General features: G+C 47.2%; 1 protein-coding gene across 1 annotated transcript in view; it reads left to right on the forward strand.

Annotated features, from left to right (window-relative positions):
• Positions 1-19558, forward strand: part of LOC106612412 (clarin-1) — a 29526-nt gene extending 9968 nt beyond the window's left edge. Inside the window, exons 2-3 of the mRNA XM_045724313.1 lie at positions 16972-17151; positions 18514-19558. Coding sequence (XP_045580269.1) covers positions 16972-17151; positions 18514-18779 — 446 coding nt within the window. The 3' untranslated portion in view covers positions 18780-19558. The remainder of the gene's footprint in view (positions 1-16971; positions 17152-18513) is intronic.
• Positions 19559-19770: the final 212 nt, after the last annotated feature.

Genomic DNA, 19770 nt, shown 5'->3' on the forward strand with positions numbered 1-19770 from the left:
CACAATATAAAAAAATAAAGTCTATATACAGTGTGTGCAAATGGCGTGAGGAGGTAAGGCAATAAATAGGCCATAGTAGCGGAGTAATTACAATCTAGCAGATTAACACTGGAGTGATAGATGAGCAGATGATGATGTGCAAGTATAAATACTGATGTGCAAAAGAGCAGAAAACTAAATAAAAACAATATGGGGATGAGGTAGGTAGATTGGGTGGGCTATTTACAGATGGGCTATGTACAGCTGCAGCGATCGGTTAGCTGCTCAGATAGCTGATGTTTAAAGTTAGTGAGGGAAATATAAGTCTCCAGCTTCAGCGATTTTTGCAATTCGTTCCAGTCATTGGCAGCAGAGAACTGGAAGAAAAGGCGGCCAAAGGAGGTGTTGGCTTTGGGGATGACCAGTGAGATATACCTGCTGGAGCGCGTGCTACGGGTGGGTGTTGTTTTCGTGACCAGTGCGCTGAGATAAGGTGAAGCTTTACCTAGCATCGACTTATAGATGACCTGGAGCCAGTGGGTCTGGCGACGAATATGTAGCGAGGGCCAGCCGACTAGAGCATACAGGTCGCAGTGGTGGGTGGTATAAGGGGTTTTGGTGACAAAACGGATGGCACTGTGATAGACTGCATCCAGTTTGCTGAGTAGAATATTGGAAGCTGTTTTGTAATTGCCGAAGTCGAGGATCAATAGGATAGTTAGTTTTATGAGGGTATGTTTGGTGGCGTGAAGGAGGCTTTGTTGCAAAATAGGAAGCCGATTCTAGATTTAATTTTGGATTTGAGATGTTTAATATGAGTCTGGAAGGAGAGTTTACAGTCTAGCCAGACACCTAGGTATTTGTAGCTGTCCACATATTCTAAGTCAGAACCGTCCGGAGTAGTGATGCTAGTTGGGCGGGCGGGTGCGGGCAGCGAACGGTTGAAAAGCATGTATTTGGTTTTACTAGCGTTTAAGTGCAGTTGGAGGCCACGGAAGGAGTGTTGTATGGCATTGAAGTTCGTTTGGAGGTTAGTTAACCTGTTATGGATAGGGGGCAGTATTTTCACGGCCGGATAAAAAACGTACCCGATTTAATCTGATTATTACTCCTGCCCAGAAACTAGAATATAATTATTAGCTTTGGATAGAAAACACTCCAAAGTTTCTAAAACTGTTTGAATGGTGTCTGTGAGTATAACAGAACTAATTTGGCAGGCCAAAACCTGAGAAGATTCTGTACAGGAAGTACCCTGTCTGACCATTTCTTGGCCTTCTTGATTATCTCTATCCAATACAGGGGATCTCTGCTGTTACGTGACACTTCCTACGGCTCCCATGGGCTCTCAGAAGGCGGCAAAAAGCTGAATCGTGGCTTTGCAGGCCCTGGCTGAAAAACATTAGCGCGTTTGGATAGTGGCCGGTCAGAGTACTATGAGACTGAGGCTCGTGCACGAGTCGACTCCATGTTTACTTTCTCTCCCTTTGAACGAAAACCACCACTCCCGGTCGGAATATTATCGCTTTTTTAAGAGAAAAATGGCATAAAAATTTATTTTAACCTCTATGGGCTAGGTGGGACGCTTGCGCTATTTTAAAATCGGACACCTCGATTGCACAAAGGTGTTCTGTATCTATAATTCTTAAAATAATTGTTGTGCTTTTTGTCAACGTTTATCATGAGTAATTTAGTAAATTCACCGGAAGTTTGCGGGGGGTATGCTAGTTCTGAACGTCACATGCTAATGTAAAAAGCTGGTTTTTGATATAAATATGAACTTGATTGAACAAAACATGCATGTATTGTATAACATAATGTCCTAAGATTGTCATCTGATGAAGATCATCAAAGGTGAGTGCTGCATTTAGCTGTGATTTGGGTTTATGTGACATTCTATGCTAGCTTGAAAAATGGGTGTCTGATTATTTCTGGCTGGGTACTCTGCTGACATAATCTAATGTTTTGCTTTCGCTGTAAAGCCTTTTTGAAATCGGACAGTGTGGTTAGATAAAGGAGAGTCTTGTCTTTAAAATGCTGTAAAATAGTCATATGTTTGAAAAATTGAAGTTTTTTTTTTTTGGAGGAATTTGTAATTCGCGCCACGCCTATCATTGGATATTGGAGCAGGTGTTCCGCTAGCGGAACGTCTAGATGTAAGAGGTTAACAGTGTCCAAAGAAGGCCCAGATGTATACAGAATGGTGTCGTCTGCGTAGAGGTGGATCAGAGAATCACCCGCAGCAAGAGCGACATCGTTGATATATACAGAGAAAAGAGTCAGCCCGAGAATTGAACCCTGTGGTACCCCCATAGACTGCCAGAGGTCCAGACAACAGGCCCTCCGATTTGACACACTGACCTCTGTCTGCGAAGTAGTTGGTGAACCAGGCGAGGCAGTCATTTGAGAAACCAAAGCTATTGAGTCTGCCGATTTAGAATACGGTGATTGACAGAGTCGAAAGCCTTGGCCAGGTCGATGAAGACCGCTGCACAGTACTGTCTTTTATCGATGGCGGTTATATCGTTTAGTACCATGAACGTGGCTGAGGTGCACCCATGACCAGCTCGGAAACCGGATTGCACAGCGGAGAAGGTACTGTGGGATTCGAAATGGTCAGTGATCTGTTTATTAACTTGGCTTTCGAAGACTTTAGAAAGGCACTGCTGGATGGATATACAGTGGGGAGAACAAGTATTTGATACACTGCTGATTTTGCAGGTTTTCCTACTTACAAAGCATGTAGAGGTCTGTAATTTTTATCATAGGTACACTTCAACTGTGAGAGACGGAATCTAAAACAAAAATCCAGAAAATCACATTGTATGATTTTTAAGTAATTAATTTGCATTTTATTGCATGACATAAGTACTCTAAATACCTAGGATCTGCCTCGAACCCTAGGAAGCTCTTTGCCACTTTCTCCTCCCTCCTGAATCCTCCTCCCCCCCCCCCCCCCCCCCTCCCTCTCTGCGGATGACTTCGTCAACCATTTTGAAAAGAAGGTTGACGACATCCGCTCCTCGTTTGTTAAGTCAAACGACACCGCTGGTCCACTTTCTACCACTGGTCCTGCTCACATTGCCCTACCCTATGCTTTGACCTCTTTCTCCCCTCTCTCTCCAGATGAAATCTTGCGACTTGTAACGGCCGGCCGCCCAACAACCTGCCCGCTTGACCCTATCCCCTCCTCTCTCCTCCAGACCATTTCCGGAGACCTTCTCCCTTATCTCACCTCGTTCATCAACTCATCCTTGACCACTGGATACGTCCCTTCCGTCCTCAAGAGAGCGAGAGTTGCACCCCTTCTCAAAAAACCTACACTCGATCCCTCCGATGTCAACAACTACAGACCAGTTTCCCTTCTTTCTTTTCTCTCCAAAACGCTTGAGCGTGCCGTCCTTGCCAGCTCTCTTGCTATCTCTCTCAGAATTACCTTCTTGATCCAAATCAGTCAGGTTTCAAGACTGGTCATTCAACTGAGACTGCTCTTCTCTGTGTCACGGAGGCTCTCCGCACTGCTAAAGCTAACTCTCTCCTCTGCTCTCATCCTTTTAGACCTATCTGCTGCCTTTTATACTGTGAACCACCAGATCCTCCTCTCCGAGTTGGGCATCTCCGGCGCGGCCCACGCTTGGATTGCGTCCTACCTGACAGGTCGCTCCTACCAGGGGGCGTGGCGAGAATCTGTCTCCGCACCACGTGCTCTCACCACTGGTGTCCCCCAGGGCTCTGTTCTAGGCCCTCTCCTATTCTCGCTATACACCAAGTCACTTGGCTCTGTCATATCCTCACATGGTCTCTCCTATCATTGCTATGCAGACGACACACAATTAATCTTCTCCTTTCCCCCTTCTGATAACCAGGTGGCGAATCGCATCTCTGCATGTCTGGCAGACATATCAGTGTGGATGACGGATCACCACCTCAAGCTGAACCTCGGCAAGACGGAGCTGCTTTTCCTCCCGGGGAAGGACTGCCCGTTCCATGATCTCGCCATCACGGTTGACAACTCCATTGTGTCCTCCTCCCAGAGTGCTAAGAACCTTGGCGTGACCCTGGACAACACCCTGTCGTTCTCCACTAACATCAAGGCGGTGACCCGATCCTGTAGGTTCATGCTCTACAACATTCGCAGAGTACGACCCTGCCTCACACAGGAAGCGGCGCAGGTCCTAATCTAGGCACTTGTCATCTCCCGTCTGGATTACTGCAACTCGCTGTTGGCTGGGCTCCCTGCCTGTGCCATTAAACCCCTACAACTCATCCAGAACGCCGCAGCCCGTCTGGTGTTCAACCTTCCCAAGTTCTTTCACGTCACCCCGATCCTCTGCTCTCTCCACTGGCTTCCAGTTGAAGCTCACATCCGCTACAAGACCATGGTGCTTGCCTACGGCGCCGTGAGGGGAACGGCACCTCCGTACCTTCAGGCTCTGATCAGTCCCTACACCCAAACGAGGGCACTGCGCTCATCCACCTCTGGCCTGCTGGCCCCCCTACCTCTGAGGAAGCACAGTTCCCGCTCAGCCCAGTCAAAACTGTTCGCTGCTCTGGCACCCCTATTGTGGAACAAGCTCCCTCACGACGCCAGGACAGCGGAGTCAATCACCACCTTCCGGAGACACCTGAAACCCCACCTCTTTTAAGGAATACCTAGGATAGGATAAAGTAATCCTTCTAACCCCCCCCCCCTCCCTTAAAGATTTAGATGCACTATTGTAAAGTGGTTGTTCCACTGGATATCATAAGGTGAATGCACCAATTTGTAAGTCGCTCTGGATAAGAGCATCTGCTAAATGACTTAAATGTTAAATGTAAGTATTTGATACATCAGAAAAGCAGAACTTTATATTTGGTACAGAAACCTTTGTTTGCATGATGGTGCTTTTTGAAACCTGGTGACCCCATGACGCCACCAAGGCCTGCAATTCTTTCACAGTGATTCTTGGGGATTTTGTTGCTTCTCTCACCATCCTCCCTATCCTGGGGGGGGGGGGGCAAAATGCATTTGCGTCCTCTAGCCGTGAGGTTTTCAACTGTTCCATATATTTAGAATTTTTTAATAATTGACCTGACAGGGCTCAATCGTTTGTGGATCTTCTTGTAGCCATTACCAGATTTATGAAGGTCAGTGACAATCTGTCTCTTTTGAACTGCCAGTTCTTTTGTTTTCTTCATGGGGTTGGATAACAAAGGGATATTGCATGCGTGTTACCTCATTTTTATACCCTAGTGAAACAGCAAGTGATGTAATGGCTCAATGTAGTTCCTTAAGACTTAGATAAACTTAAATAAGTAGATTTAATTCCTGGTTTAATTTTGGTAGATTTTATTTACAATAATCTTTAAGGGTGCCATTAATTGTGAAACCTTGATTTGGAGGACATCGATTTTTAATTAAATCAATAAATAATTTTGGTGTCTTCCATTGAAACATTAATAAAGTACAGTATTTCTCACATGTTGGTATTTCAGTTTATCTCTAATTATATTGTTTATATTTTTTAAAGTATTGTGCATTGGCAGTCGGGTGGCAGTAATTTTGGAGCCCACTGTATATACACTACCGTTCAAAAGTTTGGGGTCACTTAGAAATGTCCTTGTTTTATGAAATAATTTTTTGGGGTCCATTAAAATAACATCAAATTGATCAGAAATTCAGTGTAGAATTGTTGTAAATGACTATTGTAGCTGGAAACGGCAGATTTTTAATGGAATATCTACACAGGCGTTCAGAGGCCCATTATCAGCAACCATCACTCCTGTGTTCCAATGGCACGTTGTGTTAGCTAATCCAAGTTTATCATTTTAAAAGGCTAATTGATCATTAGAAAACCCTTTTGCAATTATGTTAGCACAGCTTAAAACTGTTGTTCTGATTTAAAGAAGCAATAAAACTGGCCTTTAGACTAGTTAGGTATCTGGAGCATCAGCATTTGTGGGTTCGATTACAAGCTCAAAATGGCCAGAAACAAATACCTTTTTTTCTGAAACTCGTCAGTCTATTCTTGTTCTGAGAAATTAAGTCTGTCTTTTTCTTCAGTCTATCCATTCTATTTGTAATGGTTGCTATTCAATATTCATAGTTCATTATCAATAAAATGTCATAAGGTGCAGAGCGTTCGATTTTGGCTGCTGGGGGGCAAAGAGACCCCCAGCTCTGCTAAAACCATTGACAACTACATGCCGTTTTCAAGGGATTGTTAAATAATCGTTAGCTATTTGGCTTTAATATCATCACCTCTTGAAGAGCGTGTGTAGTTCGGACTAGAAGTGCATAGTCCGAACTACACTTTTCAGATTATTCCAGATTTAGCTCGATCATCAGAGTTATACAGCTAAATTCAGCAAAAAAAGAAATGTCTCTTTTTCAGGGCCCTCTTTCAAAAATAATTCATAAAAATACAAATAACTTCACAGATCTTCATTGTAAAGGGTTTAAACACTCTTTCTCATGCTTGTTCAATGAACCATAAAGAGTTAATGAACATGCACCTGTGGAACAATCGTTAAGACACTAACAGTTTACAGACGGTAGGTAATTAAGGTCACAGTTATGAAAACTTAGGACACTAAAGAGGCCTTTCCACTGACTCTGAAAAAGACCAAAGGAAAGATGCTCAGGGATCCTGCTCATCTGCGTGAAAACGCCTTAGGCATGCTGCAAGGAGGCATGAGGACTGCAGATGTGGCCAGGGCAATACATTGCAATGTCTGTACTGTGAGACGCCTAAGACAGTGCTACAGGGAGACATGATGGACAGCTGATCGTCCTCGCAGTGGCAGACCACGTGTAACAACACCTGCACAGGATCGGTACATTCGAACGTCACACCTGCGGGACAGGTACAGGATGGCAACAACAACTGCCCGACTTACACCAGGAACGCACATTCCCTCCATCAGTGCTCAGACTGTCCGCAATAGGCTGAGAGAGGCTGGACTGAGGGCTTGTAGGCCTGTTGTAAGGCACGTCCTCACCAGACATCACTGGCACCGATATTGCCTATGGGCACAAACCCACCGTCGCTGGACCAGACAGGACTGGCAAAAAGTGCTCTTCACTGACGAGTCGTGGTTTTGTCTCACTAGGGGTGATGGTCGGATTCATGTTTATCGTCGAAGTAATGAGCGTTACACCCTGGCCTGTACTCTGGAGCGGGATCGATTTGGAGGTGGAGTGTCCGTCATGGTCTGGGGCGGTGTGTCACAGCATCATCGGACTGAGCTTGTTGTCATTGCAGGAAATCTCACTGCTGTGCGTTACAGGGAAGACATCCTCCTCCCTCATGTGGTACCCTTCCTGCAGGCTCATCTTGACATGACCCTCCAGCATGACAATGCCACCAGCCATACTGCTCGTTCTGTGCATGATTTCCTGTAAGACAGGAATGTCAGTGTTCTGCCATGGTCAGCGAAGAGCCCAGATCTCAATCCCATTGAGCACATCTGGGACCTGTTGGATCGGGGGGTGAGGGCTAGGGCCATTCCCCCCAGAAATGTCCGGGAACTTGCAGGTGCCTTGGTGGAAAAGTGGGGTAACATGTAACGGCAAGAACTGGCAAATCTGGTGCTGTCCATGAGGAGGAGATGCACTGCAGTACTTAATGCAGCTGGTGGCCACACCAGATACTGACTGTTACTTTTGATTTTGACCCCCCCCACCCCCTTTGTTCAGGGACACATTATTCAATTTCTGTTAGTCACATGTCTGTGGAACTTGTTCAGTTTGTCTCAGTTGTTGAATCTTGTGTTCATACAAATATTTACACATGTTACGTTTGCTGAAAATAAATGCAGTTGACAGTGAGAGGACGTTTATTTTTTGCTGAGTTTATTAACTGCATGCTTTTCGTGATCTGTAAACATAAATTAATCATATATTTTCAGATACGTGAGGGTAGCCTATCCATTTGGCATGTAGCTAACTAGCTAAACAAAAAACTTGTCATTTAGGTTTCTTCATCAGAGGTTAGGGTTTTAGAAAGAGCTTGACATTGCAAGTCCTCATCCTGGTAAAGTTGTCAGTCAGACTACTGTCATTGCCACTATAGATGGCAAGCAAATCAAACAATATTTGGATATAGCCATCTGGTTTATCCCCTTAAAGTTAGCTTGTTAACTAGTCATGACGGGATCTTTTATTTGCTAGCTAGACAATTTGAGGTCCATCAATCAATGTAGCCTATAAAGTATGTCAGCAGCAATTGTGATTAAAAACTCTTAAAAAAAACAATGTTGAAAAGGGGATAATGTTAGCTTAAATTCGCTGGGTAGGGCTACGTTGGTTGGAGAAAAGTCTAGGTCTATTTACCAATATGTTTAGCCAACAGTACAATGTTTCAAGTTTTTCAAATCTTAATGTCACATGCACAAGTACAGTGAAATGCCTTTCTTGCCAGCTCCAAACCCAGCAATGCTGTAATCAATATCAATGTAGCACTAACAATAACACAAGGTAGAACAAAAACACTAGAAATAAAGATAAGAAATAAGAACACAAAGTAAGAAGCTATATACAGGGTCAGTTTCAATACCATATTAACAATGTGCAGGGATACTGGTGCGATTGAGGTAGATATGTTTAGGGGTAAGGTGACTAGACGAACTGACGTGTTGGAAAGGTGGCATCCGATGATGGTGCCATGTTGAAAGTCACAGGGCTCTTCAGTAAGACTATTCTACTGCCAATGTTTATCTATAGAGATTGCATGGTTGTATGTTTGACTTTATACACCTGTCAGCAATGGGTGAGGCGGAAATAGCCGAATCCACTAATTTGAAGGGGTGTCCACATACTTTTGTATATATAGTGTCTTTGGCATATATAGTGTCTTTGGCTATATCCATTATAATGATCCTGATAAATTAATTTACCTGGCTCAGAGAAGCTGTTCGTCTCGTCACGTTTTATATGCATGGCACGGTGGAAATCGCAAAAGAAACTTTGCTCCACAGGTCGGAGATGCAGACAGCAAAGTTTAAACAAACCCAAACACTTATTTATTTTTTTACTCCCCGAGGGGCGAAGGTGGAGTCATGCGTCCTCCGAAACATGACCCACCTAACCGCGCTCCTTAACACCCTCCAGCTTAACCCAGAAGCACCAATGTGTCGAAGGAAACACTGTTCAACACAAGAAGTCACTCGGGCGCGATGAGCCAAGTAAAGCACCTCCGGCCAAACCCGGACGACGCTGGGCCAACTGTGCCTTCACAGCCGGTTGTTGCATAGCCCGGGAATGAACCCGGGTCTGTAGTAATGCCTCTAGCACTGCGATGCAATTCCTAAGACTGCTGTGCCTCTCGGGAGGCCCCCTCAAACCAAACATTTTATAAAAGTACAGAATTCAAAATGGTAGTTGGGGGAAACATTGGAAAGATATGCTGCTTTGAAATGCGATCAACTTGTTAACCCACTTTAGAGACATGTAGGAGAAAATGCACTTTAATAATGTAATGACCCGGCCGGGTCATAAAGGAAAAAGAGACGGACTCTAGGTGTGCAGGTCAGAACACAGGTTTATTCCTAAACTGGGCTATTGTTCAGGCCACAGCCCACGCCGCTAAATGCCGAATGTACACAACTATACCAAGTCTAATTAATGTTTACTCCCATAGGAACAGATCAAGGCCCCGAACAGAAAGAGAGAGAAGATGAGACAGTAATCCCTATTTATCATTTCCAAGTCCCGCGGGATTACCCATCATACCCCCCCAGCCTTTCCCTCTGTCCTGACATATTTAACCCCTGCTAGTAGCCATGAGAACCATAACACACCCACAAACACAGAACACAATACCGGGTCGTTACATAGCCCCCCCCCCTTTCTAAACCCTAGCCCCTAGGGTTACACAACAAAATCCTTAAAACGACCCGGAGGTCGCATCAGTCTCTTGGGCCTCCCCGTGGCTCTCACCAGTGAACCCCCAGAACACTCATCTGCCCCAATGTCATTTCCAGCGCCCTCCGAAGAAGCAGCCCCCATCCCAGGCTCAGGTTGCGCTAGAGTCTCCTCGTTAGACTGTTCCCGTGGGCTCACATCAGAGACCTCACTCCCATTTCCTACCGTTTTCCTCCCTCTGTAGGGTGCCAATCGGTCCCGGTGGACCACCACCTTCCTGCTCCGTGGGGGGACCTCCACCCGGTACGTCACCTCCCCCACTCTCTCTATCACCAGACACGGCCCCACCCATGCACTGTCCAGCTTTGGGCACCGCCCCTTCTTGCGCGTGGGGTTGTGAAGCCACACACATTCTCCCGCTCCAAAGTGCCTCCCCCTAGCGCGCGAGTCGTAGTGGCGCTTTTGGCGCACCCCTGCGTTCTCGAGTTGCTCTCTTGCGAAGGTGTGAGCCGCTTCTAACCGGTTCTGCAGACGACACACATAGTTCGGGCCAGGCAAAACCCCGTCGTCATTATCAGGAGGGTGGCCAAACGTCAGTTCGGCTGGGGTGCGCAACTCACGACCTAACATTAGTAGCGCTGGGGAGCACGCAGTCGATTCTTGAACAGCCGACCTACATGCCATAAGAATAAACGGTAAGTGGGTGTCCCAATCTCTCTGGTGTTTTGAGGTAACGATGGCCAGCTGCTGTGCTTACGTTCTGTTAAATCTTTCCACCAGCCCATCACTCTGGGGGTGAAGCGGAGTAGTGCGCGTCTTCTCCGCGCCTAACCGTCTACACAACTCTGAGAACACCCGTGACTCGAAGTTTCTCCCCTGGTCGCTGTGAATAGACTGTGGCACCCCAAACCGACTGATTATTCCCCCCACCAACGCATCAGCTACTGTCTCTGCCTCCTGGTCTGGGAGAGCGTAAGCCTCCGGCCACTTGGTGAAGTAGTCCATAGCGGTTAGAATCCACCTGTTACCTCTGTCTGTGGTTGGAAACGGCCCCACTATGTCTACCCCCAGTCTCTCCATGGGCTCCCCTACTGGGAATTGTTGTAGGAGGGCGTGTGACTGACCTGGAGGTCCTTTTTTAGCAGCACACTCGTCGCACTGCCTACAAAAGTCCTCAACATCCCTCCTGTGCCTGGCCCAATAGAAGCCTTTACGCATGCGCTTTAACGTTTTGGAGACCCCAAAATGCCCTGCGCCAACTCCCCCATGAAGCTGCTGTAACACGCTCCCCTGCAGCCTTTTGGGCACCACTACCTGCCACGTAATTTCTCCAGTCGCTGGCTTTTTCCACCCCCTCTGGAGCACTCCCTCAGCCACTCTAAGGACTGTGAATTTAGCCCACAGTCCCTTGGTGACTGGTGATAGAGGGGCTACTTCCCCCCACGGCGGTCGTCTTCTCTCTTCCACCCACCGCAGCACAGGACGCAGCTCTGCGTCCTCCTCCTGGCGACGCCTCCACTCCCCAACGTCCACAGCCTCAAGCTCCCGGCACTCTGTCACACTCAGCTGACTCACCGTGGCGGTGACTCCCTCCTCCCTGCACAGTTCTCTCTCTCGCTCCACCCGTTTGGCGCAGTACCCACAGCCATCCTCAGCACACGGGCGGCGGGACAAGGCGTCTGCATTGCTGTGGCGAAGGCCGGCTCTGTGCTCCACCTGGAAGTCGTAGGGTTGCAGCTCCTCCAGCCAGCGGGCAATCTGACCCTCTGGCTCCTTGAAGGAGAGAAGCCACTGCAGGGCGGAGTGATCCGTCCGGACCACAAACGGCAGGCCCCCCAGGTAGTACTTGAAATGGCGTACTGCTGCCACGACAGCCAAAAGCTCTCTCCTTGTCACGCAGTAGTGTTTTTCAGCCTTATCAAAAGTCCTGCTGTAATAAGCTACTACGTGTTCCCCATCAGGACCACGCTGAGCCAGCACAGCCCCCAAACCCTCATTGCTTGCGTCGGTGTCCAGGATGAACGGACGGTTCGGGTCTGGTGAGGCCAGGACAGGGGCCTCCATCAGGGCACGTTTGAGAGCCTCAAACGCCCGCTGGTGCTCTTCGGTCCACTGAAAAACAGTGTCCTCCTTGAGAAGGTGGTTCAACGGAGCCGCTACCCCCGCAAACCCCTTCACAAACCTACGATAGTAGGATGCCAGCCCCAGGAAGCTCTTAACCTCTTTTTTTCCCCCTGGAACTGGCCACCCCCTCACAGCCTCTACTTTGTCTGGCATCGTGCTGATGCCCTCACCACCCAGCTGATGCCCCAGGAACGCCACCTCCCTTTGCATGAAATGGCACTTTCCCGGATGTAATTTTAGCCCCGCCCCCGAGATCCTCTCTAACACTCGCCTAAGTGCCCCCAGTGCCCCCTCAAACGATGTGCCGTGCACCAATATGTCGTCTAGGTACACAACACACTCGTCTCTCGGAACCCCCGCCAGCACTCTGTCCATGAGCCTCTCAAAGGTGGCAGGAGCATTACAGAGCCCGAAGCACAGCACCTTGAACTGCCAATGGCCCCTATCTGTGGAGAAGGCCGTTTTTTCACGTGCCCCTGGCGAGAGGGGCACCTGCCAGTAGCCACTGCGCAGATCAAGGGAGGAGAACCACGAGGACCCTCTCACGTGTTCTAGCGACTCATCAATCCTCGGTAGGGGATAAGAGTCTTTAGTGGTGACAGAATTTAGGCCCCTGTAGTCAACACAAAACCTAAGTTTACCCCCTTTCTTAGGCACCATGACGACCGGCGCGGACCATGGGCTATCTGATGGCTCAATGAAATCAGCCCGCAACATGTCAACAATAGCTGTGTCTGCTGCTTCCCTCCTGGCAAGGGGAATATGACGGGGCCGAATTTTAATGGGTCGGGCGTCACCAGTGTCTATTTCGTGCTGAACTAGGTGCGTTTGTCCTACCTCATCTTCCCCCCAAGCGAAGCTATCTTTAAAGTCCAACAGCAGCTGCTTTAACTGTCTCTGTTGTCTGTCATCCAGACCCTGACAGTTCTTCAGCCACACAGCCTCGACGGCGTCGATAGCTTCCTCCTTCCCCCCGTCGGGCTGATGGGGTGAAGGAGCCAGTGTGTTTTGGGCTACTGAGCTGCCTGTGCTTGCACCATGATGGGGAGTGAAGGCCGTCGCCGCCGGAGACAGCTGCTGGAATGGCACAACGACCAAGGGAGCAGCCGGGATGACCGGTGGAGTTTCTGCAAGCTTGGAGGAAGACGGAGGGACAGCCCTGCCCCCAGCTGGCTCTCCCGAAGGCGACATTCCCACTGTGGGCCCCCCCGACAGCCTCAAAGTGCCCGACGCTAAGTCCAACTGAGCCCCACAGTTTTTCAAAAAGTCCATTCCCAGTATACAGGGGTCCTGCACCGCTGCTACCCACGCCAGACACCCCACAGTTCTCCCCCCCACAGTCACAGATAGCTGACACTTCCCTAACATGGGGGCTAGCTCCCCCGTGACAGTCCGTAGCTGGACAAGGGTCGGCTCCACCCGCACCCCAACAGGTAGTATGTCTGGTCTCACCAGGGTTACTGTAGAGCCCGTGTCGACCAGGGCCAAACATTCCACCCCCTCTACCTTGACGATGACATTGCAGAAGTCCCCAACGGTGGTACGTCCCACCACAACTACCGGACTAGGAAACACGGCGGCAGCTACACCCTGGGGGAGCAGGTCCCCACCCTCTTGTCTGCGCTGCTGGGTACCTCTTTTGCTTACAGTGGGTTTGGGGGCGGGGGGGTGGGTCCGCGCTGCACCCTGCGCGAGAACCCGCCGTCGTTTCCCTGGTGACGGAGGAATCTGCCACACTCCCGCTGAATGTGGCCAGGCTGGCCACAACCCCAGCAGACAATAGGAGTTGAGCTGACACTGCGACGCTGCCTGGAGCCCCTCTCCATGACAAGCGAAGCAGTCTTGACTAGCCCGCCCAACTCGTCGACCCACTCTGGTTTCGTGACCCCTGGCACCCCAGCCACCACTGCTCTCACCTCTGGTTGACTGGCGACTTCCACTCCCACTCCCTCACCCCAGATCAGCTCCCTCTTCCTAGCTATCTCCACTGCAGCCCGCAGAGATGGTGGGTCCGCCATCTGAACATGCTTACCCAGTTCGGTGGAAGAGAGCGCTCTAATAAAACTGTCCCGTGCCAGCTCGTCTTGCACCCCAATCGGCATAGTTGCATAAGCCCGCCTGGTCAGGCTCAGAATACCACTTGCCAACGCCTTTAATGATTCCCCCTGAAGTCTCTTTTTGTTACTCAGTTCAATCCGCAGCATGTTGGGCTGTGCGTCGCTGCCGAAACGACCCCCCAATGCCTCCACTAGCGCACCGTAGTCGCCCCTCTCGTCCGGGGCTAGCGTTAACAGGCATTCCGACGCCTCCTCTGTCAGGCTTAGGGCAAGCTGTAACGCTTTCGTCTCGTCAGACCACCTCCCGGCTCTAGCCAACAACTCGAATTGAGTGAAAAAAACTTCCCATTTACCTTGTCCATTGAACTTTGGCAGTTTAGCCGCTACCGTGGCTAATGGCAATAGGCCGCTGCCATCTCTGTTTACATAAGCAGGCCCCGCCATTTCCGCACCTGGTGACGTCGATATCCCCGTCGCCGTGACGTCTGCTCTCGAGCGGCGTGAAGGAAAACCCGCCAGTTCTGCCATCTTGCTGACTGACAATTTAACTCCCGCCATGTGGCCCTCCAGTTCTTCCACGGCAGTCGCCGCCCGACCCTCCCGACCGGGTACCCCCGAGCCCACAACGGACACATTGTCCGACTCTTCCTTAATTTTCCGCCTCGCCCCAAGCATCATGACCGTAGATGCGAGTCACGCTAAAGCTAACCCAGCCTATACTAAACAGCTAACTCGCCTAGTCTTGGTCCCGTAGTTCGAAAGCACTTCTGACGCCAATGTAATGACCCGGCCGGGTCATAAAGGAAAAAGAGACGGACTCTAGGTGTGCAGGTCAGAACACAGGTTTATTCCTAAACTGGGCTATTGTTCAGGCCACAGCCCACGCCGCTAAATGCCGAATGTACACAACTATACCAAGTCTAATTAATGTTTACTCCCATAGGAACAGATCAAGGCCCCGAACAGAAAGAGAGAGAAGATGAGACAGTAATCCCTATTTATCATTTCCAAGTCCCGCGGGATTACCCATCATACCCCCCCAGCCTTTCCCTCTGTCCTGACATATTTAACCCCTGCTAGTAGCCATGAGAACCATAACACACCCACAAACACAGAACACAATACCGGGTCGTTACAATAATTTCCACACGGGAGAGCTCATCTTTGTTTATGCCCGTTCAGCATTGTCCACATCCGCTTAAGCCTTAGCCCCACCTATCTCTTTAAGAATTCCCGTGTTATTGCATGAGTCAGCATGGCATTGCCCTCCAGAAAGTTGTCTCTCTATTATCTGATTGTCACTAGTTAAGTCATAAATTGTAGAAATAGGCATGGTTTTATGTTCTTTAAATACGATTTTAAACCTAACCACACTGCTAACCTTATGCCTAAACTTAAATGAATACCAAAAAGCAATTATTTTCCCCATTTTTACGATTATAGACAATTTTGACTTTGTCACTGTGCTGTCTAGTGGGAACCCTATTATCCCCCTCCATTATCTCTGCCGATCATGGATCCTGCCTTTCTTTTTCTCTAAAAAGCTCAGTGCTCTCTTCTTGGCTAAACTAGGCTAGTAATTTAAATGTTTTATTCATATTTACGGATCTCATACAAGTTTGTAATTAAGGCATGTGAAAATGTACATGTTCAAGAAGGCATTTCTGGAAAAAATTCAATAAATACAAAATCAAATGGTCCTACTGTGTAGGAAATGGCATCGAATGCCTACTATCCTGAATCTGGTCACAAATGCTAGCCTAGTGGCATGAGGAAATATTGTCTAAACACTTTTTTCCAGGGGAGATTACGTTTATACATTGACTGGCTGGGCTGTGGGATAATCTAATGGAACTGTTAACAGGCATTACCTGGAGGATGTGGCATTGTTGTGCTATAACTCACTACTATCAACCAATCAGAATCCTAGATCCAAGCAACCTGTTTTATGATAATAGATTTACAGGCTGCGGAGAAGTATAACGCTGCTGTAAAATTGACCTCTGTTGTTCAAGGTATTGGAAAATTGATTGAACAGTCACATCTCTAATGAGACTAGACTAGGCTACACATACAGTAAGCCTGTACACACATGTGGGTCATGGAGCCCTGATGACCACGTGTAAATGCGCACATAGGCTACCCTCAGTGGTAGAAATACCTTAAAATTCATATTTATCATCTACAGCACTACCCCACCATTAATGTATGTGAAAACTGCATATTTCTATGTTTTTTAGTTAAAAAGATAGTGGAAATGTATTTGACATTACTTTACTTTGCCAACTCATAGTTGGTTAAAATCAGGAATGTTTTATTTTTATCTGGTGTTCATCTTTTTGACTATAAAACATAGAAATCCACCGTTTTCACATGCTGGAGATGATTAATTTGAAGTTGACATGTTTTGAAATGTCAGCAGAACATTATTATTTAGTGCTAACAACAAACTCAAATCAAACAAAGCGAGAGGAGAAATGTAAATGGAGTAAAGAGAACCCGTTATCAAAATCATGTAGGCTAGCCTTACAGGGGAAACCCAACTGCCTTCAACTAGGTTAATTGGCCATTCATAAGAGGGCATCTCTTATAACTCAGCAGTACATGTTTTGAGGTTGCAGTAACAAGAATCCTACACAAGCACAATGGACTGAATCTTTATTGGACCGTGACACATGCATCATCAGCAACTGTTCACTAATGAGATTTGGCACACACACACATTATCTTTTCGCTTGACCGGCAGGCTTACTAACCATTATGATGACTTTTTAGATGAACAAAAAACAATTTGTTCTCTGATGGTTTGCTCCATTTGCCTTGCACATTAAACAAGTAGAACACAGAGACTCATGCATGTGTTTCATCATGTGAAAGTTGTGGGGGAAAAAATACTATTTACTGTTTAATAATTGTAGAATATGTTCATGAACATTCCCACACCTCTCCATATTGTCCCTCTCCTTGTAGTTTTTCCGAACTTGGTGGACGTCATCCCAGCCAGTCTTCACGTCACTGTGATCTTCTTCTGCGGAGTGCTCATCCTCTTCTCCTCTGTGGCCACAGGCTTCTTTATGTACAACGCCTTTGGTAGTCCCTACGAGACTCTGCACGGACCCCTGGGACTCTACCTCTGGAACTTCGTCTGCTGTAAGCACACAAAAAAAATAACATCTTAACCTTTTTCTTTCTAGGGTGCTATCCTTCACATGGTAGCCGAATCACCTTCTAAGTTGTGAACAAGCAGCCTACCATATGAACATTGGCTAAGCACAAGCCCCCCATACTCTGCAACATAAACACAAAATCTAACACACCGCTCACATCACAGGTAAACGGCTCTATTACACACATGCATTCCATCTTCAGATATAAATAGCTCGCAGTAGGCTAAACAGGAGCCACGTTCAACGTGTCATTTTTCGTGATGTTTTCCACATTTTTAGACATGTATACACAATTAAAAGACTCCTGGTGATCTGATTGTATCAGCTCTTCCTGACCACCTCTGAAGGTAGTCAGGCACACATTGTGTCTGGATATATTACAATAGTAGACCTAGCGAAACTATTTAAATGATCATTATCCCGCACTCTAAAATCATTGACAGGTGGCACCATTGTGTCTTAAAATAAATCTCAAATAATTTGCATACAGCAAGGGACCAATAATTCTGAAAATGTGGGCCCAATCAAAATGTGGACAAGATCAGAACAAATGTTAGCTCCATGTATAAACGGGGCGATAGAGCAGTGGTTCTCAACCAGGGGTACTTGGCCTATACACTGGGTACTTGAGAAGACTCATGCTGGTACAGTAACCAAAAAAGGTTGAGAACCACTGCTATAGAGAACATGATTGGGGTCCAACAAAGGTTTCCTTTAAGACTTCAATATTAGTTATAAGTGCATATCAGTCATTCAAACACAACAGCCAAGCCATGAGTGGTCGGCTGTACGTTATTGCGAAAAGGATCCACTTCCCTATTGCCTTTTTCAGCTTTAAAACCAGTATCCAGTAGCCTACCATCTCATCAGGAGACAGTGGGCTACTTGACCTCCCATCCAAATAATGGCACAAATGAAGAAAAACAGCACCAGAGTTAAAGGAGATATTTTTCAGTTATCTGGAACCAAGGCCCTACCTTAGGGGGCCTATTCAATCAAAACTGCTTGCCAGGTTTACACTAGAATGCAAGTTTGGATTCATCTGATCAATGAACCGATTTTTACGATTATGTGAAACATGTCACCATGATAATTAAAATCTCTCGCTGCAGTGAATGACCTATGCTTAATTGTTTTGGTAACCTTTTAGTGATTGCAACTACTGTAGCATTAACATATTTCCTTTTAATGTGGTGAGGGAGGGAAAAGGTATTCTGCCTTATAGGAACGTGTTTACAGTAACTGATCATTTGGATTCCTTTGACTTCTTATTTTAACTCCCAGTGTTGTCAACTGTAATAGTATAATATTGTGTGCCTGTCTGTCTGTCTGACCTTCTGAACAGGCCTCTGCAGCTGCCTGGTGATGGTTCTGTTTGCTTCCGAGGTGAAACTTCACCGGCTGTCCGACCACATCGCCAACTTCAACGAGGGCACGTTTATGTACAAGACGCACACAGAGCAATTTGACCACTCCTTCTGGCTCATCTTCCTCACCTTCCTCGTCCATGGTCTTAACATCCTGCTGATCCGTGTGGCCGGGATCCAGTTCCCCTTCCAGGAGGCCAAAGAGTCGAACGCCAACACTGGGGCATCAGATCTCATGTACTGACCAGGGCTTTTGTTTGTTTGTGTGGCCGCTGGCTGGGCCCCCCCATTCTAGTGACACTGAGCCTCGGCTATTGGCATGTCTCAATGGGAGACTTGGGGCCATAGCTCCTTGGTGCCCATGCGCTGTTGAAAGGTCCAAGCAAATGTGACCGTCCTAAGCCACTTCTATTCCCCTTCCAATGACAAGCGGGGGGAGGGGTCTTGTTTTTCTTTCCATTGTGTCATATTAATTGGTGATATCTCGTTAGGCGGTGGGCCAATTAAAGGCCAGGATTTCACTCGGCTGTAGAAAAGCAGAGACTTTGTTTGGTTCCACTCCTTTTATCAGGTTTGTCCAAGAATTGGCAGTCCCTCCCTTGGCAGTCCGAAGTTCTATCAATGAAGGGGGACTGTTAAACAGTATGTGACGATTGATTGACCAGAATAGATACCGTGTGTGTTTCATTAGTGCCCCCGAAATGTATTGAAAGACCACAACTGTACAACTTAAACAGAGCAGTTTCTCTATGCCTTGTGCTTCATATTGGTTTTTACTTACATATTTAGAAGTCCTAGAGGTCATGTCGCTTCATTGTTTAGTCAGATTATGTATTCAGAATCATGTGACTTGCCAATTTGAATGGTTTTAATGATCATTCCTAATACAACATTTATTTTATGAAATGTGTAGAGCTATTTAGATTTGTTGTAGATTTATATTCTGTTGATGTAAGTCTGACATGCTGACCACCGCTCGCATGTGCGAGCGTTCCAAAATAAATTTCAACATACGTTATTCAATTATTGCACCCACTGCTCACGCACGCCTGCATTGCCAAGGGATAAAATAGTAGTCAGTTCTATTTGTGACACCGATCGCAGTGCAAGTCCTGCCTCTCCCATCTCCTCATTGGTTTATAGAAGCAGGTACCCACGTGCCATCTCCTCATTGGTTATACCCACGTGGGTGATTGAAAGATGAGCTGAGTTCGGTCGGTCGTCGTGGTAACTAT

The sequence above is a fragment of the Salmo salar genome, chromosome 09 (genome assembly GCF_965601325.2).
Source record: "Salmo salar chromosome 09, fSalSal1, whole genome shotgun sequence".
NCBI classification, from domain to species: Eukaryota; Metazoa; Chordata; class Actinopteri; order Salmoniformes; family Salmonidae; genus Salmo; species Salmo salar.